Below are 25,804 nucleotides of genomic sequence, written 5' to 3' on the forward strand. Positions count from 1 at the left end.
ATGTTTAATGTAGATGTTGCTAACGTCCAGGTGGCTCCTATAAGTTAAGGGTCCATTGATTTAGAAGTTCTAAAAGAGACTAACCTAAGGGATACCAATAACAGAAATTTTTGAAGAATTTCATAGAGGAGATACACATTAGAAACCCAGAACTCTAAGATGTGCATTTGCTAAGTCCTGTAAACAGACAGGAAAACATATTTACATTAGTTTGCCCTTTAAAGATTATTTACTACTTGTCTCTTATCAATGTGAGTACATAAAAGAGACCTTATTACAATTAAAAACAATGATGGTTTAGCAGCAGATTTAGATACCTTACATTCTCTCTCTTTAAGAGAGAGAATGTAAGGCCTGGCGCGGTGGCTCACACCTATAATCCAGCACTTTGGGAGGCCGAGGAGGGTAGATCACCTGAGGTCAGGAGTTCGAGACCAGCCTGGCCAACATGGTGAAACCCCGTCTCTACTCAGAATACAAAAATTAGCTGGGCGTGGTGGCGCATGCCTGTAATCCCAGCTACTTGGGAGGCTGAGGTAGGAGAATCATTTGAACCCAGGAGGCAGAGGTTGCAGTGAGCTGAGATGGTGCCATTGCACTCCAGGCCGAGCAACAAGAGCGAAACTCTGTCTCAAAAAAAAAAAAAAAAAAAAAAAAAGAATGTAAACTACAAGATAGTTCAAAAGAAATTACACAGAATTCAGCATGGGAGAAACAAAAAACAAGAGTGGGAAAAGACATCAAACGTTTTTACTAATCGAAGTTCTAAAAGGAGAGAAAAGAACACAGCACAGATAATATATGAAGAGAATGGCTGGAAATCTTTCAGAACTGTTGAAGGATATCTATCCACAGATTCAAAAACTCAATAAAATCTCAAGCAGTATTAAAAAAAAAAGAAATCTACTTCTAGTCACATAAGAGTAAAACTGCCCCTAAAAAAGACAGAGAGAAATCTCAAAAGCAGCCAGAGAAAGAAGACACATTGCCTCACAATAGACTTCTCAACAGCATTGGTGTAATACTATCTCATGTACTAAAAGAAATAACTGCCAACCTTTTATATTTTCCAAGATCTCTTCTGGAAAACAAAAACTTTAAGAATCTGCCTTCACTGAAAATTCTTAATGATGTACTTCAAGCAAAAAGAAAATTTCCTAGGTAAAAGGTCTAAGATGCAAGAAAGAAAGACATGCAAAGGAAACTTACCACCATATTACAGATATGGACCGTCAGTCTGACTGGTCACACTAGGGGCATTTTGTTACCAAGGCCTTGAAAATAATAACCAACACTGCATACATGAGGGATGCCAGAAGAAAGGTCTGAGAGCCACTCTTCCTGGCACTGAAGGAAACAGGGCCCATCAGAGCAAACAAGTACCTTTTGCCTCTCTCATCTCCTTGGAAGCAAATGTTTATAATCTCTGGTTTTGTGTAAAGTTTATAACAGTATTTTTCATTCAGGTTGCTACCTATTAGTGGATGGTGAAATTAATTTGGTGGATCACATTCAGAATATTTTTTTTAAATCAAAAGAATACAAGCTGGGCTCAGTGACTCACACCTGTAAGCCCAACAGTTTGGGAAGACCTGGCAGGAGGATTGCTTGAGAACAGGAGTTCAGAATCAGCCTGGGCAACATGGCGAGACCCTATGTCTACAAAAATTTTAAAATATGCCAGATCTGGTGGCATGTGCCCATAGTCCTAGCTACTCGGGAGGCTAAGGCAGCAGGATTGTTTGTTATAAGGAGTTTGAGGCTGCAGTCAAACTTCTGGTCGAAATCCTGGTCACGCCACTGCATTTCAGCCTGGGCAACAAAGTAAAACCCCATCTTTAAAAAAAAATTAAGAAATAAAAATAATATGTCAAACATTAGAATATGTTGAATCTAGTAAGGATAAGCAATTATTTCTTGAAACTCTACATATATACATGAGTGTTGGTAAATACCTGACTGTATCATCAGCTGTAGATATAAAATGTTTATGATGTTGGCTGTGAGTTAATGAGGAATAGTTTTCCTTTCTGTGGGTTTGGGTGTATTTAGGAAACATTAGCTTAGCGGGTAAAGTGGGTTACCCAACTCTGAAAAGCAGCATCAAAGTTCTTATAATAAACACATATTAGGGGCCCAACTTAAATTTCAAGCAGATGTCATGAGCTGCTCAGAGTAGCGTGTTACAACTCTGCGTTATAAGGTAAAATGACTTAGAGTGTAGCAGTAGTCCCCAAATAATGTCAAATAGACAGTGGTAAGTATAGATTGCTCCTCTCCTTGCAACACAAATGTTAATTCACCCTGCCCCCACACACATTAAAACTCAGCTTATTTCACAAATTGAGTGTTTTATTTCTATTTCAGGTAGACTTACGGTAAGTCAGTTTTGCTCCCCAAATAAGTTAGCCATATAGTACTTCTATATGCAAAATTTGAATCTCAATTTTACTACTTAAGCAGGAAGTAAAAGTCATTTTTCTATATCTTCTTTGCTCCCAGACTGCATTACAGTTTACAGATCTGAATATTGTCACTTGTACACCATACATACACAGAGGTCTAAAACTCTCTACAAGTAAATAAAGACGAAAAAAAACCCCAGCAACCCAATAGGAAAATAGGCCAAGCCTGTTATAGGCTTTTTGATCATCTCCAGACTGGCAGGAAGAGAATGCATACTCACACTGTAAGTGCCTGATTTGATTTGCAGAGGATATAGAACCTTATCAGAAAACAACGTTCCAAGGCAAGAGCAAATGCATCATATCTCAGCACAGCTTTTCTCCAATTCTTATTTACCTAAGGAGATGAATAGCTGCCAGGAACATTGTTTGCATAAGGGCAGGAGCCTGCCAGACCTGAGAACACAGCAAAATTTTTATTTTGTCAAAAATCTTATATTCAGCTTACATCATTCATTTCAGGGGAACATACAACAGTCTGCATTTCAGTTTAGGGAAATGTTTACAGTTGTCTGGTTCTCTTTATTCTTGGGAACAAGGTTACCTCACTTGAAATACATAACCAGTGCCAAGTTGTCCATCCCTAAGCAATATCACTTCCTCCTACTTTCTAGAAGTTCTTCAGATTGTGGAAGACAGACTTCTCAGAATTCTTTGCCCTCATTCCCTCCTCCAGAAATTCATGCCTTTGTATAATCTCTTCCCCTTGAGAGCCAGTAGGCTAACCTAATGAGTTATTTTTAACCAGTAGAATACAGCAAAAATGATAGATTACAAGAGATTGTGGCTTCTGTCTTGCTAGCGGACTCTGTCTTCTCTGCTTGCACACTTTGTTGAAGCAAGCTACCATCCCAGAGGCAAGGAACACAGGCCATCAGTTTAGCGGCCTTGAGGAACTAAATTCTTCCAGCTACCACATAAGTTTGGAAGTAGATTCTTCTCCAGTCCAGCCTTCAGATGAGACCCCAGCCATGCCAACATCTTGATTGCGGCCCTGTGAGAGACCTTGAAATAGAACCATTTCTGATCTCCTGACCCACAGAAACTGTGAAATAAATATGTGTTAAGGTACTAAGTTTGTAATTTGTTACGCAGCAGATTGTAAATAACACGCAGATAAAACCAGACAGAACAGAAAAATAAAATGGCTTTAACTCTAGAAGTTTCCCCATGTAAAATTTTGAAAATGCTACTCTGCCTAAGGTCAGACTGTCATACATATATACGTATGAAAACACAGAAAGGTGTCTGGAAGGCTAATACCAAATTAAATCTTTATCCAAGAGGAATGAAAACCAGTATTCACACAAAAACCTATGCACAAACCTTGTGAATATATTAAAAACCAGTGAATTATGCACTTTAAAAAGGTGAATTATGTGGTATATGAATTATATCTCCAAAACATTTAATTAAAAACCTGTACACAATTATTCATAGAAACTTTCTTTAAAATTGCTAAAAACGAGGAAGATCTCAGTTATCCTTCAACTGGCAAATGAATAAACTGGTACAGCCATGCAAATGAATACTGCTCAGCAATAAAAAAGAATGCACTGCCAGTACAGCAACATGGATAATTCTCAAATGCCTTATGCCAGTTGACAGAGGTCAGACTCAAAATACTAGGTACAGTGTGATTCTACTTATATGACACTCTGAAAAAAGCAGAACTATAAGGACAGAAAACAGGTTAGTGGTTGCCAAGGACGGAGAGAAGCAGCCAGGGAGAACTTTGAGGAGGTAAAAATGTGCCAGGCCTTGGTCGGTGGTGGTACATAACTGCATTTGTCAAGACTCAGTGCTATACACTGAAAAGGGCAGGTTTTACTATAAGTAAGTTGTACCTCAATAAACATGATTTTTAAATGATTAAAACTTTGGTTTTTGTTTGTTTTGGTTCAGTTTTAAGGTTTACCATAAATCTATTGGTTTTAGATTCTAAGTTGTATATAAGCTTCTGTTTTAAAAGAATTTTTTTTTAAATCCTCTTATCGTCAACAATACTTAGTTGTGCTGGAAATTTTATTTTGGAATTGTTTAATGGAGAAAGACAATAATGTTCAAGAACAGACATTGATTCATAACATCAAAGTATATTGGTGAGAAGACGGTATTTCAGAATAGAGGAAGAATTTCTTATGTGCTGGTAGGATTGTTTGTAGATAATCATTTCTGCATGATTTTCATAGCTGGATTTCTTTAATAAAGCCATTTAAAGGTTAAGTTCTAGATTGCTTCATGTTGCTTATCAATGTTTTAAAGCTAAAATATAAAATTAGCTGTTAAGTTGGCTCAACCGGAAATTCAGTATATCCTTTAAAAAGAGAAATTTAGTAAGTAATGTGTCTAAAGAATGACATATGGATGGGTACAGCGGCTCGTGACTGTAATCCCAACAATGTGAGGCTGAAGTGGGAGGATCACTTGAGCCCAGGAATTTGAGACCAGCCTGGAAAACAGTGAGACCCGCATCTCTACAAAAAAACAAAAAATTACCCAGGCATGGTGGCACACACCTTGTGGTCCCAGTTACTTGGGAGGCTGAGGTGGGAGAATCACTTGAGCCTGGGAGATCAAGGCTGCATCGAAGTCCCATCACGCCACTGCACTCCAGCCTGGGTGACAGAGCAAGACCCTGTCTCAAAAAAAAAAGAACCCCCCCCCCCCCAAAAAAAAGGCATGTAATCAGTAAAAAACACATTATTATATTTTAGAATGGTTCTAAAATATAGATTTTACATTGAGAAATTTTAATACTGTTTTTTTTTTTTTTTACTTTCCAAAGGTGAGGAAGAAAATGCTTCCCGTTCTTCTGGATGGGCATCCTATCTTCATAGTTGGTCTGGACTTCGATAGGTGGATGGAAGGAATATTTTTATTAACCAAATAGAATCTATTTACAAAAATGGTTCATGTATATTACCATCATTCTTTTGTCAAAAAGTGTGTATATATGTTTGCATTTACATATATTTGTACATCTATATGACTGATGTATTTTAAAAGTTTCATCTTGAAGTAAAAGTACAACAGCTTGAAGTGTTGATAGCAGGCCACAGCCCTCTAACTCCTGTGATCTCCCATGCATGCTGCCAGAATAAAACCACCAGGAATGAATTCACTCCACACTTCTCTGGAACCTGAGGACCCGCCCATTTCTCGGCAGTACTGTGAATTTTGAAGTTAAACTAAATTTTGGTACCATACCAACTGCAATTTAGGCTTTAAAAATAATGTTTCAAGGCCAGGTGTGGTGATTCATGCCTGAAATCCCACTACTTTGGGAGGCTGAGGCTGGAGAATCGCTTGAGGCTAGTGAGCTGTGATTGTACCACTGCACTCCAGCTCGGGGAACAGAGCGAGACCTTGTCTCTAAAAATAATAATAGTAAAATAAAAATAACGTTTTATGACTATTTATTGCAAGGTCAGAGTTATAGATTGTTATAAATTGTTGAGTAATTTTTGTGATTAGAATATGAAGGAAAAAGCTTTATTGGTAAAAGTGACATGTTAAGGGGCTATGAAGTAAATATGCTGCAGTTAATTATGCTAAGTTAAAATACAGTTTAGTTATTTGCTTTAAAATAAACTCTTCTTTTTTTCTTTAAAGTATACTATCTCGAACTCATTATGTTGTCAGAGCCCTAGAGCTGGCTAGTGTAACACTGACTATGAATAGGTGGGCCCACCACTTGAGTTGATTTCATGGTGTCTTTACAGGCTCTTGATAGGGTGTCACTGCATGCAAGCCATGAATCTGTTTTGAGAATCCTCTCCATTTTCCCAAATAAAAACCTATCCCAACAGTGACTATATCACTCAGCATTGGATCTAAATATAAAACTGGTGCTTTCAGTGTTTTTGGCAGATAGTGTTCCATAAGCTTTCCATCAGAAGGGATTTTAGACACCTTAGAGGTCCGTGCTACATCTTCACAGTTCCTCTGAATAAGCTTAGGTGGTCGTGTTACTTGCCTTTGACACCTCTGCATGTGTTTTAATGACTAGATCCAAACTGTGTTGTTAAATCAAAAATCGGATAATTTTTAATATTTATGTGTTAATCACACAGTATGCTCTCTGAAGTTCTCTTAAGCCTTCAGTTTATACTCTTAATTTTCTTTCTGAGCTGGGGAACTGACTTTGCACTTTGGTTACACAGAACATTGGTTTCCAATTTAGTTTAACTGAAATTTGCTGCTGATATGTTGTTTGTTCTTTAAAAAATATCTCATATATCTCATCTTTCCTCCTGTCTTAGAAGAACAGACCTAACTAGTGAATGTATGAATGAAAATGCATCTATTTCAGAGCTGACATGAAGAGTTTAGTTTTTTTACTTTATAAACTGTGAATATGAGTATGCAAACTGCATACAATGTAACTAACCATATTTAAATATATTTCACTTTCTCTTTGACTTTAGACCTTTTGAAGTCTGTATAAACTTGTTTTGAAATACAGTCTCTACTTAAGAATGTCATAACAAAATACTTTTTTGCATGATAAATTACTTTGATTACAAAAGGCATATTCTTTCATGGTTTCTGCAATGAGAGGAAGTGTAATGATTATTTTAATATTTCTATTAAATATGTTTAACTGTATATTTTTATGGCTGCTCTTTTATGTTAGACACTGTCTCTTTGGGGTTGTTAATTGGTTTCCGAAAGGGAACTTCAAACTCCTTTACTACTGGCCTTACACGATTGGTCCCTATTAGGTTGTCGAGAGAACGTTGACCAACTCTTTGATACCCGCCAGGTAGACCGTAGTACCTGCCATGTCTGACACCCTGCATCCAGCTAAAACTAGAAACAGCGCTGGGCCTCCCTGTGGACAAGACATTGATTTGACCAGAAGCAGATGTCTGGCTAAGGCTGCCAACCAAAGGGTGGCCTTAGATGAAGGGCTTTGTTCAGTTAGGGGCAGAGGTCATTAATTTTTTTTTTTTTTTTTTTTTTTTTTTTTGAGACAGAGTCTTGTTCTGTCGCCCAGGCTGGAGTGCAATGCCGCGATCTCAGCTCACAGCAAGCTCTGCCTCCCAGGTTCACGCCATTCTCCTGCCTCAGCCTCCTAAGTAGCTGGGACTAAAGGCGCCTGCCACCACGCCTGGCTAATTTTTTGTATTTTTAGTAGAGACGGGGTTTCACCGTGTTAGCCAGGATGGTCTCAATCTCCTGGAGGTAATTAATTTCTTTGGATGTTTGGACTAGGAGATGGGGAGAGACAGAGCAGAAAGAGAAACACAGATGCCACAAGAAGGAGGAACAGAGCTAACCCTGGGTAGGACTGGATACAGCAGCCAGACCAAGAGGCATCTAGTGAGAAGCAGCTCTTCAGCCCTGGGCCTGGTGCACACATCACTCTTTGGTTTCTAAGAACCAAATTTGGCCTAGCACAGTGGCTCATGCCTGTAATCCCAGCACCTTGGGAGGCCAAAGCGGGTAGATCATGAGGTCAAGAGATCAAGACCATCCTGGCCAACATGGTGAAACCCCGTCTCTATTAAAGACACAAAATCAGCTGGGCATGGTGGTGTGCACCTGTAGTCCTAGCTACTTGGGAGGCTGAGGCAGGAGAATCACTGGAACCCAGGAGGCAGAGTCCAGTGAGCCGAGATCACACTACTGCACTCCAGCCTGGCGACAGAGTGAGACTCCATCAAAAAAATAAATAAAAATAAAGCCAAATTCATACAGTCCCTGAGGAGTGGGAACTGATGCACATCTTTTCTATACAATAAGCTATGCTTGTGCTCTGAACAGTGTAAGATTGAGAATTGTATTCCTTTAAAGAAAGTTCGGCAGAACTGTAACTGAATTACTAACAAGGCACTGAGAAGGCACACCGTACTTTGTATTCTTTTTAAAGTCCATGTTAGGTGGTGATGTATCTGGAAGTGTATAGTATTGAGGATGTAAAGTTTCCCCTAAAAAATTTTTGGTATTTGGCGAATGGCATAACACATCAAAAAATTGGTTGTATCATATGATTAAATTGCAATGTGATGATTTCAACTTGGTGGAAGACTTCTACTTCGTCTTCGTATCTGAAAATCCCCTTTGCTTCAAAGTTAATACACACCAAGGAAAACAACCTGATACCATTTTGCAAGTGTCTTTGAGCTAATGGTTTTTCATGGGTATTAAAAAGCATTGGGTTATTTATGTATAATTATGTAGAAAGAAAATGTTTGTTCCATTCAAGATACGGTTACACAAAAAGGCATCTAGTTGTGACCTTCAAATTATTACTTATATACCTATAGAAAATTCCTATAAATAGGCTGGGTGCGATGGCTCACACCTGTCATCCCGGCACTTAGGGAGGCCAGGGTGGGCAGATCACCTGAGGTCAGGAGTCCAAGACCAGCCTGGCCAATATGGTGAAAACTTGTCTCTACGAAAAATACAAAAATTAGCCAGGCATGTTGGCCCATGCCTGTAGTCCCAGCTACTCAGCAGGCTGAGGTAGGAGAATCGCTTGAACTCGGGAGGGGAGGCTGCAGTGAGCCAAGATCACACACCACTGCACTCCAGCCTGGGCAACAAAGTGATACCCCCATCTCAAATAAGGAAAGAAAATTCCTGTGAAGAAACACTATACCTCTGAGTTTCAATAATAGAGATGATTAACCCAGTTTCCCTGCAAGGATGTGCTCACTGTGAACAGATGTAGTGGTTACCACTCGAGATGTCTGCGTAGCATTTGAGACAACAGTCCCTGTCATCCCTGCCTCTCTCTGGGAACTTTTGCCCCACCACCATACAGAGGGGCAGTAGGCCCAGCCATAATCAACTAAAACAGATACAGAGTTATGACCTGAGCCTAGGCAATTAGGTTTTCTCAGGAATATGGATCTGGGACTAAAGAACTCAGCATCTTCCTGTGACTGGAATTGTAGCATGTAAGTACAGAAGCTTTGGAGTGCCCAGCAAGAGCAGAGAAAGCCAGCCAAGAGAGTGCCAGGTTTAAGTTGACAAAAGAGGTCAACAAAATGGTGAAGTGAGTGTTCTGGGGACCTGAGAATCAAGGGACTGGATTCTGTACCATGTCTCTGCATCATCATAGTAAACTTCCTACACATGCTTTGAAAGTAAATATCAGATAATTTGGAGCACAGTATAATGGTAAAGTATAAACTGAACTTACACAAGGACACCACAATTTCCGCCTCACTGACGAAAAACTTGGGGCATGTTCTTCTTGACTGCTCGGAGCCCCCATTTCTTTATCTGTAAAAAGGAAATAAATTACATAGTTGTGAGTTATTGGATGACATCATAAAACCCAGCACAGAGGGCTGGACGCGGTGGCTCACGCCTGTAATCCCAGCATTTTGGGAGGCCACGGTGGGCGTATCACGAGGTCAGGAGATCGGGACCATCCTGGCTAACACGGTGAAACCCCGTCTCTACTAAAAATACAAAAAATCAGCCAGGTGTAGTGGCGGGTGCCTGTAGTCCCAGCTACTTGGGAGGCTGAGGCAGGAGAATGGCGTGAACCCAGGAGGCAGAGCTTGCAGTGAGCCAAGATTGCACCACTGCACTCCAGCCTGGGCAACAGAACAAGACCCCATCTCAAAAACAAACAAACAAAAAAAAAAAAACAGCACAGAGTAGGCATGCCAGCATTCTCTCCCTTCTCAGCCTGCAAAAAGATTAACCAATTTACCTCATTTTCTTCTGTTCCTTGTTCGGACCTCAGTGCAAGACCCATAGCACCAAGTGTTACTGTCGTTTATGAGTGAACAATTGAGTTAATAAGGAAATAAACTGAATGTTTTCTAGCATTTTGACCTTAACTTATTTTTTAAAACTTTGTACCTCCCAGAGCTGGGAAGAGATTCCAGCTTTCCCGACTTAGTCCAGAATCATGACTAATGCTGGACTTCATCTATAGCTCTTATTGAAATGTCAGAAAACATTTTTTTCCCCAAAAACTATTAACTGATAAATTTATAGCATCAAACTGCATTTTTTAAAGGAGGCTTTTTGTTTTTTCTTTTTTGAGAGAGAGAGAGAGTCTTGCTCTGTCACCCAGGCTGGAGTGCCTTGGCATAGTGTCAGTTCTCTGCAATCTCTGCCTCCTGGTCTCAGGTGATTTTCCTGCCTCAGCCTCCCAAGTAGCTGGGACTACAGGTATGCACCACCACATCTGGCTAATTTTTGTTTGTTTGTTTTTGGTAGAGACGAGGTTTTGCCGTGTTACCTAGGCTGATCTTGAACTCCTGGACTCAAGTGATCCACCCACCTCGGCCTCCCAAAGTGCTGAGATTTCAGGTGTGAGCCACCACACCTGGCTAAAAGAGACTTTTTTTTTTTTTTTTTTTTTTAGAGACGAGTGTCGCTCTGTCACCAGGCTGGAGTGCAGTGGGATGGTCTCACCTCACTGCAACCTCCACCTCCTGGGTTCAAGTGATTCTCCTGCCTCAGCCTCCCGAGTAGCTGGGCCTACAGGCACGTGCCACCACGGCTGGCTAATTTTTTGTATTTTTAGTAGAGATGGAGTTTCACTGTGTTAGCCAGGATGGTCTCGATCTCCTGACCTCGTGATCTGCCCGCCTTGGCCTCCCAAAGTGCTGGGATTACAGGCGTGAGCCACCGCGCCCAGCCCACACGCAGCTAATTTTTTTTTTTTTTTTTGGATTTTAGTAGAGACAAGGTTTCACCATGTTGCCCAGGCTGGTCTTGAACTCCTGAGTGCAGGAAATCTGCCCACCTCACCCTCCCAAAGTGCTAGGATTACAGGTGTTTGGTTTTTTCTTTGGTTTTCAAGCAACCTTTCTAAATTTTGCTATGCTCACTCTTTCTTCACATGTTGGTACTGGCTAGATACAGATTTTGCTTTCCTATTGGAGACTTTTGAGAGCTGGCTATCCCCTCTTGTTCCTTTTCTTTTTTCTCTTCCCTACTTCCAAGTTTCTTGCTCTTTTTCTTACCCCATAAGTTACCAGAAATTCATACCCCCTCGAGACGGCTTTTTGTTTGAACTTCAGTCTTTGGTTTCATCAACTTTTCTAAGGAAATTGATCTGTTAATGAAAGTTGGCTTGCTTGACTTCAGAATATCTGTATTATTCAGTGATGTGTTTTTCTGGTTGCTTTGTTTGAGGATAGTGTAAATATCACCCATTGCATAGCTTTGGCAGTGACATAAATCTAGCAGCGTAAGATGGAAAAAAGCTAGAAGTCCCACCACAGATTGTATTTCAGTGAAAGGGATTCTTTTTAACTGCTTATAAAACTAAGGAAAACTTATAAACATGGAAAACAATTATTAAACCCACCATATGCTCATACTGATATTAAATGGTGTGCCAGATTCTAGAAAGAGTTACCTTTTGGTAAGAGCACTGCTTGTTAACTATGGTTGGTTGCTTTAGATGTCTAGTGTGTACACAAAAGCATGAATTTTATTCCTTATAACCAAAGTAGAAACCTACTCTGAGCAATTTGACAAAAGGTTTACATTATTTATTTTAGTGTTGTTTAAGATTACAGTAAGATGCAATTCCCAAAGAGTGAAATATAAGGCTGGGCATGGTGGATCACGCCTGTAATCCTAACACTTTGGGAGGCTGAGGCCGGTGGATCACCTGAGGTCAGGAGTTCGAGACCAGCCTGGCCAACATGACGAAACCCCATCTCTACTAAAAATACAACAATTAGCCAGACGTGGTGGTGTGCACCTGTAATCCCAGCTACCAGGGAGGCTGAGGCAGGAGAATCACTTGAACCTGGGGTGGGGGGCAGAGGCTGGAGTGAGCTGAGATCATGCCATTGCACTCCAGCCTGGGCGCACTCTCGAAAAAAAAAAAAGTGCAATATAACTTTTCACAAAATATGGAACTGTGGTAGTCTAGAACAATGTCTCAATATACCTCCTACACTAAGTATAATAGTAAATATCTGTATTTGGTGGCATAATATGCTCTTAGTATCAACCAAAAACACATGCTGAGCATTGGACATTGTCCAATGTTTAATTCATATGATTCATTCTGAGTTTCTGACTGAGATCATTCTTTCAGACTATGTGTATTTCTCCTGGGACCCATAAAATATGCAGCCCTAACATGATTTCATTTTTGTTTCCTTTCCTGGAAAAGGAGAAATCATTCAGATCAGCTTTCATATTGCCTTATAGACGATGACTTCCAAATAGTTTTAAAGGGACTCCTTTGTTCTAGAACTGCTCTAACACAGTAGCCACTAGCCACATGTGGCTATTGAAAGATTGAAATGTGGTTATTCCAAATCAGGATGTACAGTAAATATAAAATACACACCAGATTTCAAAGGCTTACATGAAAAAAGTAATGTGAAATATCTCACTAGTAGTTTTTATAGTGATTACATGTTGAAATTTTAACATTGTGAACATATTAGTTTAAATAAAATATATTGTGAAAATTAACTTCATGTTTCTATTTACTTTTGATAAAAGTACTACTAGAGGCTGGGTGTGGTGGCTCACTCCTGTAATCCCAGCACTTTGGGAGGCTGAGGTGGGAGGATCACGAGGTCAGGAGACCGAGACCATCCTGGCTAAGACAGTGAAACCCTGTCTCTACTAAAAACACAAAAAATTAGCCAGGCGTGATGGCAGGCGCCTGTAGTCCCAGCTACTAGGGAGGCTGAGGCAGGAGAATGGTGCGAACCCGGGAGGCAGAGCTTGCAGTGAGCTGAGATCGTGCCACTGCACTCCAGCCTGGGCTTCAGAGCGAGACTCCGCCTCAGAAAAAAAAAACACTACTAGCACATTTTTAAATTACTTGTAGTGATCTCATTTGTAACACATTACATTTCAATCGTATACTGCTTTTCTAAAGAGTCACTGCTAAGCCCTGAAATTAACTCCAAATACCTCCCTGGAATACAGTGCCAAGGCAGAGGCTTCCTTGAACTTCAACCTCTAAAAGTAAGCAAGAATTGAGAAATATCTTCTGCTTTGAAAAATATTCACTCCCCAATCCTAATACATCAATTACATATTATTTGGGGGCTAACTAAGCTCCTATTTTAAAATGTAAATTGAAGAAATTAGGCCAGAGTCATTCCCATCTTAGTGCCAATCAGATAATCAGATAATTAGATTGCTCTTTCCCTAAAGCCTGTTTAGTTTTCTTGTTTGCTGGTTTTGTTGTTGTTGGGTTTTTTAATTTGTTTTTGTTGTTGTTGTTTTTGAGACGGACACTCACTGTGTCACCCAGGCTAGAGTGCAGCGGCATGATCTCTGCTCAGTGCAGCCTCCAACTCCTGGGTTCATGCAATTCTCCTGCCTCAGCCTCCTGAGTAGCTGGGACTATAGTTGCATGCCACCACGTCCATCTAATTTTTTGGGGTTTTTTTTTTTGGTTTTTTTGTTTGTTTTGAGACAGAGTCTCACTGTTTCCCAGGCTGGAGTGCAGTGGCACGATCTCGGCTCACTGCAACCTCCACTTCCGAGGTTCAAGCGATTCTCCTGCCTCAGCCTCCCAAGTGGCTGGGACTACAGGTGCATGCCATTATGCCTGGCTAATTTTTTGTATTTTTAGCAGAGATGGGGTTTCGCCATGTTGGCCAAACTGGTCTCAAACTTCTGGCCTCAGGTGATCCCCCCGTCTCAGATCAAAGTGCTGGGATTACAGGCATGAGCCACCACTCACAGCTTGCTAAGGCCTTTTGCCAAGACAAATTAGCTCTTAGAGAACCACAGGATTCCTTTTGTAATGTATTACAAACTAAAGTCTTACCTACTCTTGAAGAGTAGAAAACATGAAAAAGTTCTATGTTAGCCCTTAGAATAATTAAAAATTCATAAGCTCTGAAATAAATACAGGTAATAAAATCATTGCATATGACAAAACAAAAGTTTAAATTGGCGTTTGTAAACTCTGCATGAAAGCCAGGTTTCTCACTACTAGAAAAAGAAAAAAAGTTATAAATAAGCCAAGGAGAATTCCAGAATGAATCCTGTGGTGCCAAATATATGTTAACTACAAGGAATAACAGTGACCTTACACTGGAAACACCTTAACCATGGGCCAAGGTTAAAGATATAACAGCTTTCTCACACCCCTTGCACAGCTACCCCCAACGTTAACATAACTGTTAACAAATTATCAAAACTAAGAAATTAGTCTTGGTATAGTATCACTAACTAAACTCCAGACCTCAGCCAGGTTTTCCCAGTCTTTCCTTCAGTGTCCTTCCTGTTTCAGGATTCAATCCATGATCCTTGACACTTGGTACTTTGTCAGATGTCCCGCTGTATGGGTTTGTTTGATGTTTTCCCATGATTAGGGATAGACACTGCAAGACTCAGAGCTACTTTACAAAGAAGCCTCTAGGGAGCTCCCCAGAAAAGACAGGGGAGACAACACAAGGACACTAGAGGAAATTTTAGCCTCTGACATCCATGACTATATAGCAAAGAGTAAACAAAGCCTAACTCCTAGCCAGAGAAACACAAAATCTCATACTAAAGCCTTATTTAACTCAGTTCCTTTCACCCAGTACATCATATACAGCCTCAAACAAAAAATTACAAAGCATACTAAAAGACAAGAAACCCCACACTTTGAAGAGACAGAGCAAGCATCAGAACCAGACTCAGATATGAAAGAAATATTGGAAGTATCCAACCAGGAATTTAAAATAACTAAGATTAACATGTTAGGGGCTCTAATGTAAAAACGGCATAACATGCAAGAACAGATGGGTAATGTAAGCAAAGAGATAAAAACACTAAGAAGAAATGAAAATGAAATACTAGAAATAAAAAACACCATAACAGAAATGAAGAATGCCTTTGATGGGTTCATCAAAAGAATGGATATGGCCAATGAAAGAATCAGTGAGCTCGAAGAGATGTCAATAGATACTTCAAAAGCTGACACACGATGAGAAAAAAGAATGAAAAAGAAAAAACAGAACAAGAGTCAAGAACTGTGAGACAATTACAAAAGGTGGAACATGGAGACTTTTTGGAAATATCAGAAAGACAAGAAAAAGAGAAAGAAAGCTGGGCGTGGTGGCTTACGTCTATAATCCCCGCACTTTGGGAGGCTGAGGCGGGCAGATCACAAGGTCAGGAGATCGAGACCATCCTGGCTAACACGGTGAAACCCTGTCTCTACTAAAAATACAAAAAATTAGCGGGGCATGGTGGCAGGCGCCTGTAGTCCCAGCTACTCAGGAGACTGAGGCAGGAGAATGGCATGAACCTTGCAGGCGGAGCTTGCATTGAGCTGAGATCATGCCACTGCACTCCAGCCTGGGCAACAGAGCAAGACTCCGTCTCAAAAAAAAAAAAAAAGGGAAAGAAACAGAAGAAACATTTGAAGCAACAGTGACTGAAAATTTTCCCAAATTAATGATAGATAAAGCTATGGTCTGAATGTTTGTGTCTCCTCAAAAGTTATATTGAAACTTAATCCTCAATATGATAGTACTGAGGTGGGGCTTTTGGGAGTCAATCAGGTTACGAGGGCTGTATCCTCAGGACAGAGATCAGTGCACTTATGAAAGAAGCCCCAGGGAATTAGCTAGCCCCTGACACCATGTGAGGACAAAGCCAGAATGTGCCATCTATGAGGAAGCAGGGCCTCACCAGACACTGCTAGTGCCTTGGTCTTGGACATCACAGCCCCTAGAACTGTGAGAAACAAATTTCTGTTGTTTATAAACTCTCCAGTTCATGACATTTTTGTCACAGCAGCCCAAATGAACTAAGGTAGACATAAAGGAACAGATCCAGGAAGCTCAAAAAACACCATATACGATAAATAACAAAAATGCTACATTGAGGTATATCTTTTCTTTTTTTTCTAAGGTGGAGTTTCGCTCTTGTTGCCCAGGCTAGAGTGCAATGGTGCAATCTCAGCTCACTGCAGCCTCTGCCTCCTGGGTTCAAGCGATTATCCTGCCTCAGCCTCCCGAGTAGCTGGGATTACAGGCCTCCGCCACTAAGCCCAGCTAATTTTTTGTATTTTTAGTAGAGATGGGGTTTCACCATGTTGGCCAGGCTGGTCTCGAACTCCTGGCCTCAGGTGATCTGCCCGCCTTGGCCTCCCAAAGTGCTGGGATTACAGGCATGAGCCACTGGGCCTGCCTAAGTATATCTTATCTAGACACAGATCTCACTCCTTTCACAAAAATTAACTCAAAATGGATCATAGACCTAAATGTAACATGCAACACTACAGAATTCCTAGAAGATAACATAGGAGAAAACTCAGGTGACCTTGGATTTGGTGATGACTTTTTAGATATAACATCAAAAACATGACTCATAAAAGAAAAAATTGGTAAGTTGGACTTCACTAAAATTAAATTTTTCTGCTCACAAAGGACACTGTTAAGAGAATGAAAAGGTAAGCCATTAAATGGGAAAAAAAATCTTTGCTAAAAAATAGTTCTTTATATATGATATATAATAATATATATCATATATAATATTATATATATATATTCTGAAAAAGGCAAAACCATAGAAACAGTAAGAAGTTCAGTGGTTGCCAGGAGTTAGGAGTTGGGGGCGGGGAGGGTAGATAAATGGTGGAGAACAGCTGATTTTTAGGGTAGTGAAACTATTCTGTTTGATTCTGTTATGATGAATAAATGTCATTATATATTTGTCAAAACCCATAGACTATACAACACCAAGAATGAACTCTAATGTAATCCACAAAGGACTATTGTTAATAAAGTTTTAATAATGGCTCATCAATTATAACAAATGTACTATACTAATGCAAGATGTTAATAATAAGGGAAATGGGGGTGGGAGGGTTTGGGGTAAGAGGGCATATGGGAATTCTCTTCTGTTTGCTCACTTTTCTGATAAGCTGAAATTGTTCAAACAATAAAATGTATTATTAATAGTTTTCAAAATTTCACTCGATGGGCTACATAGCAGAATGCAGATGACAATGATAGGAGTTTGTGAACTTGACGACAGATTAGAAATGGTAGACCTAAATCCTACCAAATCAATAATTACATTAAATGTAAATGGTCTAAATATATCAACTGTAATGCAGAGATTGTCAGACTACATTTAACAGACAAGACCCGAGTACATGCTATTTATAACAAAATCACTTTCAATATAAAGACTTAATTGATTAAAAGAATGGGCTGGGCTTGGTGGCTCACACCTGTAATCCCAGCACTTTGGGAGGCCGAGGCAGGCAGATCACGAGGTCAGGAGACCGACATCATCCTGGCTAACACGGTGAAACCCTGTCTCTACTAAAAATACAAAAAATTAGCCAGGCATAATGGCACGCACCTGTAGTCCCAGCTACTTGGGAGGCTGAGGCAGGAGAATCGCTTGAACCTCGGAGGTGGAGGTTGCACTGAGCTGAGATCGTGCCACTGCACTCCAGCCTGGGTGACAGAGTGAGACTTCATATCAAAAATATATATATAGAAAAATAAAATTAAAAGTGGAAAAATGCAAATACTAATCAAAGGAAATTAGGCTGGATGTGGTGGCTTACACCTGTAATTCTAGCACTTTGGGAGGCCAAGGCAGGAAGATTTCTTGAGGCTAGGAGTTCCAGACCAGCCTGGGCCACAGAATGAGATCCCTTCTCTACAAATGAAAAAAAAAAATTTAAATAGCCCAGCATGGTGGCATGCATGGTATAATGTACCCTAGCTACTTGGGAGGCTGAGGTGGGAGGATCGCTTGAGCTCAGTAGTTTGAGGTTACAGCAAGCTATGATCACACCACTGCACTCCAGCCTGGGCAACAGAATGAGACCCTGTATCTAAAAAAATAAGCAAAAGAAAAAGGAAATGAGAGTGTCTATATTAATATCAAAGTAGACTTCAAACAAAGATGATTACCATGAATAAAGAAGGATATTACATAATTATTAAAGGGTCAATTCAACAAGAAGACATAACAATCATAAATGTGTAAATATAATTCCATAGTAAAAGGAATCAGGAGGCTTGAGAGATGCTTATTTCAGGTCTGGGGTAAGGAATGTACAAAGTGAACCAGGACTAATGAAGTTATATTAAAACTCCAAAAGACGAAAAGAGTCATTTAAAAGACTAATGGAGTCATATGAAAAGGTCCCAGGAGCCAACAGAAAGGACTCCCCTTGGCCAAATCTGGAACATTTTGAGTTTGAGCATCAATAAGAGTAATGAACCATAATTGACTAGAAGACATTTAAAGCATAAAAATTCTTGAGTCCATAATCATACTCAATAAAGATGAAAACAAACCATCTTATTCATCACTGATGGGGTGGCTGTTACTCAAGTTCTTATTCTAAAACTTGGTAATTAAAGGTAAATAAAGAATAATGTATTCTTTCTCTGCAGTGGAACTAAGTTTTAGATACAAAATAACCCCAGTGGATGAGGGAAAGTTCTTTAGAGGTAAGAATGACAGTTAATAAATGTAGAAAAAAGAAGATAATTTAATCACCATTTTGCAACTTCTAATTAAGTAACTGATGTGAGAAAGAATCATTACTGCATGCTAAAACCATTAAGGGAAAGATGTCAAAGATCTCGGTGTTTCAACCCATGGAATACTTTCCAGTGGCAAGATGATAAATGGATAGTTAACCCTATAATCTTAGAATCTCTAATAGTGGGTACACTAGATATTATGTGAAGAAAATGGCATCAGGCTGGGCGTGGTGGCTCATGCCTGTAATCCCAGCACTTTGGGAGGCAGAGGTGGGTGGATCACCTAAGGTCAGGAGTTCGAGACCAGCCTGGCCAATATGGTGAAACCCCATCTCTACTAAAAATACAAAAACTTTCTGGGCGTGGTGGCGAGTGCCTGTAATCCCAGCTACGTGGGAGGCTGAGGCAGGAGAATCACTTGAACCCAGGAGGCGGAGGTTGCAGTGAGCCGAGATCGTGCCACTGCACTCCAGCCTGGGTGACAAGAGTGAAACTCCATAAGGAAGAAAGAAAGAAAGAAAGAGAAAGAAAGAAAGAAAGAAAGAAAGAAAGAAAGAAAGAAAGAAAGAAAGAAAGAAAGAAAGAAAGAAAGAAAGAAAGAAAGAAAGAAAGAAAGAAAGAAAGAAAGAAAGAAAGAAAGGAAGAAAGAAAGAGAAAGAAAGAAAGAAAGAAAGAAAGAAAGAAAGAGAAAGAAAGAAAATGGTATCAATGGTGAAGAATTGTTGTCCAACATGTTTAATGTAATTGTGTTCAAGCCTAAAATTCTGCTTTACTGGAAATAAAAGAGAATACAGTTAAAGGACACCATGAGGAAACAATCGGATAAATACAGAAAGTGAGAACATTGACCCAACTTCTATAAGTCAACTGGCTAGGTCTCTCCAATAAGTTCAAAGTCAAGAAAAAAAAAGGGGGGGCCAGGTACTTCACTTGATTTTTAAAAAGCTTAGAGACAATGAAATGCAATCTATGCTCCTTAATTAGAACCCTATTTAAACAAACCAGCTCTCAAAGACATTTTTTAGGGTCAAAAAGGGAAAGGTGAATATAATCTGGTTATTAGACAACATTTAGAAAGCACTGTTACTTGTGTTAGGTGTGAAAATTGTGATTATATTGTGAAAGAATTCGTTCTTTAAAAAAGATGCATTCTAAAGTATTTAGGGGTGAAAAGTTTAAAGTAATTTACTTCCAACTACAGTGAAAAAAATTTAAACACTGCACAATATTAACTGCTAAATCTAGATAGTGGCTTTATAATATTCACAGATGAGCATATTTCCTTTAAATTTATATGTGCTTAAAATTTTTCATGTTAAGTAATATATGTATTACATTGGGATACATATAACTATGATTGATAGAAAATAACACTAAAAGTGCAAGATCACTGATTCTATCTAGGAAGTAGGATTATAGGGACTTCAATTTTCTTTTCAAGTTAGCTTTTTTTTTTTTGAGACGGAGTCTTGCTCTATCTCCCAGGCTAGAGTGCACTGGCGCAATCTCAGCTCTCTGCAAGCTCCACCTCCCGGGTTCACACCATTCTCCTGCCTCAGCTGGGACTACAGGCACCCACCACCATACCCGGCTAATTTTTTTTGTATTTTTACCATGTTAGCCAGGATGTTCTCGATCTCCTGACCTCGTGATCTGCCCGCCTCAGCCTCCCAAAGTGCTGGGATTACAGGGTGTGAGTCACCGCACCTGGCCCAGTATTTGTCCTTTTTATGATTTGCTTCTTTCACTTAGTGTAACGTTCTCAAGGTTGATCCATTTTGCAGCATAAGTCAGAATTTCCTTCCTTTTTTTTTTTTTGAGATGGAGTCTTGCTCTTGTTGCCCAGACTGGACTGCAATGGCATGATCTTGGCTCACTGCAACCTCCACCTACTGGGTTCAAGTGATTCTCCTGCCTCAGCCTCCGGAGTAGCTTGAAATATAGGCGCCCGCCACCATGCCCAGTTAATTTTTGTATTTTCGGTAGAGATGGGGTTTTACCATGTTGGCCAGGCTGGTCTCGAACTCCTGACCTCAGGTGATCTGTCTGCCTTGGCCTCCCAAAGTGCTGGTGTTACAGGCATGAGCCACCACGCCCAGCCAGAATTTCCTTTTTAAGGGTGAATAGATAAATATTCCATTGTATGAATGTACCACATTTTATTTATTCATTTATCCATTTCTGGACATTTGGGTGGTTTCCACCTTTCATCTATTGTGAATAATGCTACTATGAATGTGCACATGCAAATATCTCTTCAAGAACTTGCTTTCACTTCTTTGGGATATAGATCCAGAATTGGAATTGCTAGATCACATGGCAACTGTATCTTGAATTTTTTAAACAACTGCCTTACTGCTTTCCACAGGAGCTGCACCATTTTACATTCCCTCCAACAGTGCACAAGGATTCCAATTTCTCCACATCCTTGCTAACATTATTTTCTGTTTTTTTGATAGTAGCTATCTGAAAGGGTAGGAGATATATCTCACCATGGTTTTGATTTGCATTTCCCTAATGATTAGTGATGTTGAGCATTTTTTCATATACTTATTGGCTATTCTTATTTAACAGCTGCAGAGTATTCCTGGTAGAAACCGTAATTTACTTAAACAATGTCCTGGATAAATAAACTTTCTCAGTTGTTAAAAACAAAACTACAATGACTCTCCTTGTACATTCATCTGTTTTCAATTGTTCGTTTTTTTTTTTTTTTTTTTTTTGAGATGGAGTCTCACTCTGTCGCCCAGGCTGGAGTGCAGTGGCACGATCTCAGCTTAGGGGAGGAGACCACCCCTCATATTGTCTTATGCCCAATTTCTGCCTCCAAAGAAAAAAAGGTAAAAACTAAAAGGCAGAAATGAAATCCACAAGCAGACAGCCCGGCGCCACACCCTAGGCCTGGTAGTTAAAGATCGACCCCTGACCTAATCGGTTATGTTATCTATAGATTACAGACACTGTATAGTAAAGCACTGTGAAAATCCCTATCCTGTTTTGTTCCGATCTAATTACCAGTGCATGCAGCCCCCAGTTACATACCCCCTGCTTGCTCAATTGATCACGACCCTCTCACACGCACCCCCTTAAGAGTTGTGAGCCCTTAAAAAAGACAAGAATTGCTCACTCGGGGAGCTTGGCCCTTAAGAAAGGAGTCTTGCCTATGCCCCCGGCTGAATAAACCACTTCCGTCTTTAACTCGGTCTCTGAGGAGTTTTGTCTGCAGCTGGTCCTGCTACATTTCTTGGTTCCCTGACCGGGAAGCGAGGTGATTGGCAGATGGTCGAGGCAGCTCCTTAGGCAGCTTAAGCCTGCCCTGTGGAACATCCCTGCGGGGGACTCCGACCAGCCCAAGCGGATCCTGAGAGCGCTCCCAGGTAGGCATTTGCCCCGGTGGGATGCCTCACCAGAGCAGTGTGTGGCAGACCCCCGTGGAGGATCAATGCAGTGGCTGAACACTGGGAAGGAACAGGCACTTGGAGTCTGGACATCTAAAACTTGTTAAGACTAGTCTTTGAAACATGCCCACTCCGTTTGAGTGGAAGCGTGGCCTGATCACCCATGGCATGCCTTTATCGGCACTTTGGTTTTGGTTTTGACTTGGTTTGAATTGTTTGACAGGATTGGTCTTAGGAACTTGCCTACTCCATTTGAGTGGAAGCATGGCCTGATCACCCATGGTGTGCCCGTACCGGCACTTTGGTTTTTGTTATTGACTTGATTTGGATTGCTTGATACTTTGGTTTTGATTTTGACCTGGCTTGGATTTCTGGATACTCTGATTTTAGTTTTGATTTTGGTTTGGTGCAAACTGCAAAAGTGTGTGTGTGCCCTTTTTACCCGTTCTTTGTTTTATGGTGTGTGTGTGGTGTAAGCGTGGTGTTTTCTCTCGAAGAAGCATAGGTCAGGCACCAATAAGCCCACCCTACTAGTAACTAAGTTGAAAATTTTCAAAAAAGAATTTAAAAGAGACTATGGAGTACTGTGACACCAGGAAAACTTAAAACTTTGTGTAAGATAGACTGGCCAGCATTAGAGGTACGTTGGCCATTAGAAGGAAGCCTGGACAAGTAAGTCCCTTGTTTCAAAGGTATGGCACAAGATAACCTGTAAGCCTGGGAACCCAGACCAGTTCCCGTACACAGACACTTGGTTACAGCTAGTTTTAGATCCCATGCCCCCAACACACAGTGGTTGAAAGAACAGCAGCATAAGCAGCTGGCAGAGGCAAGGAAAAACCAGCAGAGAGAGATAAAGGAAAGAGAGAGAGGAAGAGACAGACAAAGAGGAAGTCAAGGAGAGAGAGAGAGAAAGAAAGAGAGAGGCAGAGAGAGAGAAAAAGAGACAGAGTCAAAAAGAAAGTCAAAGAGAGAGAGACAAAGTTAGAGAGAGAAAGAAAGAGAGATATACAAGCAGTTAAAAAAAAAAGGTGTACCCTATCCCTTTAAAAGCCAAGGTAAATTTAAAACCTATAATTGATCATTGAAGGTATTCTCTGTAACCCTATAACACTCCAATACCACTTTGTTGTCAGTGTAAACAAGGGGGTATCCCAAAAGCACTGAGGCCTTCCTATCAAAAATCCTTAACCCAGTAACCCGCGGATGGCCCAAATGCATTCAATCTGTAGCGGCAACTGCTTTGCTAACAACAACAACAAAAAAGTTAAAAAAATAACTTTTAGAGGAAAGGTCATTGTGAGCACACCTCACCAGTTCAAAAGTATCCTAAGGAAAAAAAAAAAAAGGAAAAAAAAGGCAGGGCAGAATTTATATAAAAAGAGTATTATATGGTAAATTCTTGTCCTGAAATTAATTAATTGGTTGTTTAAAGAAAGATTTGTAATAAGTCAGAAAGTTAAGGCATGTCGAAGAATTGTCTGCGAAAGTCATGAAAGAGAAAAATGTTATAAAAAGAATTTATGTAAAAAATGTTGTATAATTTAAAAGTAACTAGGCCTCCTGAATGTAAAACTATTTAAAAAAAAACAGTTTATGTGCAAGGTGTATAAGAAAAGTATAGTATACCTTTGGTAAAAGGATTATAAGGGGGCATAAGAATGTACATTCTCACCTACATTAAAAAGTTAAAAAAAAACTATTGTTTTGAAAGTTTAAGCAAGTTTTAAAACGTTAATTGTAAAGAAAATTCTGTGTGTAAACATATTAGCTAAAGTTAAAGAAGTATCATCGAGTTTTTCTGTGAACTGGACATTAAAGTAAAAGCATAATAGGTTTTTGTTAAAGCACCAACCTGCTCTTTAGCAAAAGTTATAAAAGGTTAAAAAGAGTCTATAAAATCTTACTTTATGGTCAAACATTAAAAATTAGATAAATATGTCTACAAGCTTTTATTAAAATTACATTTAATATTAATAACACACTAATATAAAGATAAAATTTAGCTTATCTGGTATAAAAATCATACAAGAAGCATTGTTAAATGTAAAATGGTATTTGGCTTCTTTGGTTTAAAAACTAATAAAAATAGGTGCTAAAGGAAATTTCTCAGTAAAAAGGCAGTAAGGACTATAAAGTCCACCGCCAAAGTCCCCACATTTGAAACAAAATGTCAATTTATTAAAAATTATATACTTGGTTTATCTTCCACTTTCCTTTCTCTCAAAAACTAAAAGTCTTTTAGCACATGTACCACCCCTAGAATTTCTGGTAAACCAGCACCAGCCTGAAGATCATGTTCTCATCAAAAGGTGGAAAGAAGAAAAACTCAAGCCAGCCTGGGAAGGACCCTACCTTGTGCTGCTAACCACCAAGACTGCTATTCGTACAGCAAAAAAAAAAAACAGGATGGACTCATCACACCCAAGTCAAGAAAGCACCACCCCCTCCAGAGTTGTGGGCCATAGTCCCAGGGGAAAACCCTACCAAACTAAACCTAAGAAAATTTAACTCTTTTTATCTAGTCTATTACTCTTTCTTCTTTCCTCGTTCTATTGCTGACCATCCAGTTATTAACAACCAAGTCAATTTCACCTCAAACTACTGCATTTAATGCTTGCCTTGTTATACCCTGTGGGGACTTGCCAAGTCAAAGACAGCTTTCTACTTCAGAAAAGTACTTCTGTCCCGCCTGACTCTCCTCAGACTGGGCATTAGTAAACTAGGACCATTTAATCCAGGGAGATTTCTATAAAGACCCCAGTGTGAACCAGGAGTCTTGCCCCCCCATGTAGACCTTTCATGCCATAGTTGGTCCAACGTTCTGTGGACCAGTAAAGAGCAAGGATGGACTGCCCCAACAGGTTTTTGCAATTTCCTAAAACCATACATTCATTTTACTAGAGGATCATAGAAGTTAAAGACTTAAAACAAACTTTAGCAATTAAGACAAGATACCAAGATGCAAATGCCTGTTTAAAAGGGATCAAATATTCCATCTGCATGTTAAACAAAAATAATTGTTATGCTTGTGCACATGGCAGGCCAGAGGCCCAGACTGTCTCCTTTCCACTAAAGTGGTCGTCCAGTCAACCAGGTGTAGGCTGCATGGTAGCCCTTTTCCAGGATTCTACAACCTGAAGTAATAAGTCGTGCCAAGCTCTCTCTGCTATATCCCAAAGTCCAGCACCCTGTGGGTCAGCCCTTGAAGGCCATCCAGCCTCCGTCTCCCAACACTAAGTTCACTGTGTGTCTCTCACGACAAGTAGGAAACTTAGCGTTCCTTGGAGACCTGAAAGGATGCAGTGAGCTGAAGAATTTTCAAGAGCTTATCAATCACTCAGCCCTTGTTCACCCCCGAGCAGATGTGTGGTAGTATTGTGGTGGACCTTTAGTAGGCACTCTGCCGAATAACTGGAGTGGCACTTGTATTTTAGTCCAGTTGACTATCCCTTTCACCCTGGCATTTCATCAACCAGAAGGAAAAAAAAATAAGACATCGTAAAGGGAG

At 40.0% G+C, this 25,804-nt stretch overlaps 1 protein-coding gene and 1 long non-coding RNA gene across 5 annotated transcripts in view; one reads left to right on the forward strand and one right to left on the reverse strand.

Annotated features, from left to right (window-relative positions):
- Nucleotides 1-7,076, forward strand: part of GCC2 (GRIP and coiled-coil domain containing 2) — a 62,291-nt gene extending 55,215 nt beyond the window's left edge. For all 4 annotated transcript variants that reach the window (XM_031008188.3, XM_031008186.3, XM_031008189.3 and 1 more), the window contains one exon: nucleotides 5,254-7,076. In XM_031008188.3, coding sequence (XP_030864048.3) covers nucleotides 5,254-5,324 — 71 coding nt within the window. In that variant the 3' untranslated portion in view covers nucleotides 5,325-7,076. The remainder of the gene's footprint in view (nucleotides 1-5,253) is intronic.
- Nucleotides 2,332-25,804, reverse strand: part of LOC115933554 (uncharacterized) — a 29,606-nt gene continuing 6,133 nt past the window's right edge. The window contains exons 2-3 of the long non-coding RNA XR_008677057.2: nucleotides 9,625-9,707; nucleotides 2,332-3,510 (exon numbers count right to left, since the gene is read on the reverse strand). This is a non-coding gene — a long non-coding RNA (uncharacterized lncRNA). The remainder of the gene's footprint in view (nucleotides 3,511-9,624; nucleotides 9,708-25,804) is intronic.

Source organism: Gorilla gorilla, chromosome 12 (genome assembly GCF_029281585.2).
Source record: "Gorilla gorilla gorilla isolate KB3781 chromosome 12, NHGRI_mGorGor1-v2.1_pri, whole genome shotgun sequence".
Lineage (NCBI taxonomy): Eukaryota > Metazoa > Chordata > Mammalia > Primates > Hominidae > Gorilla > Gorilla gorilla.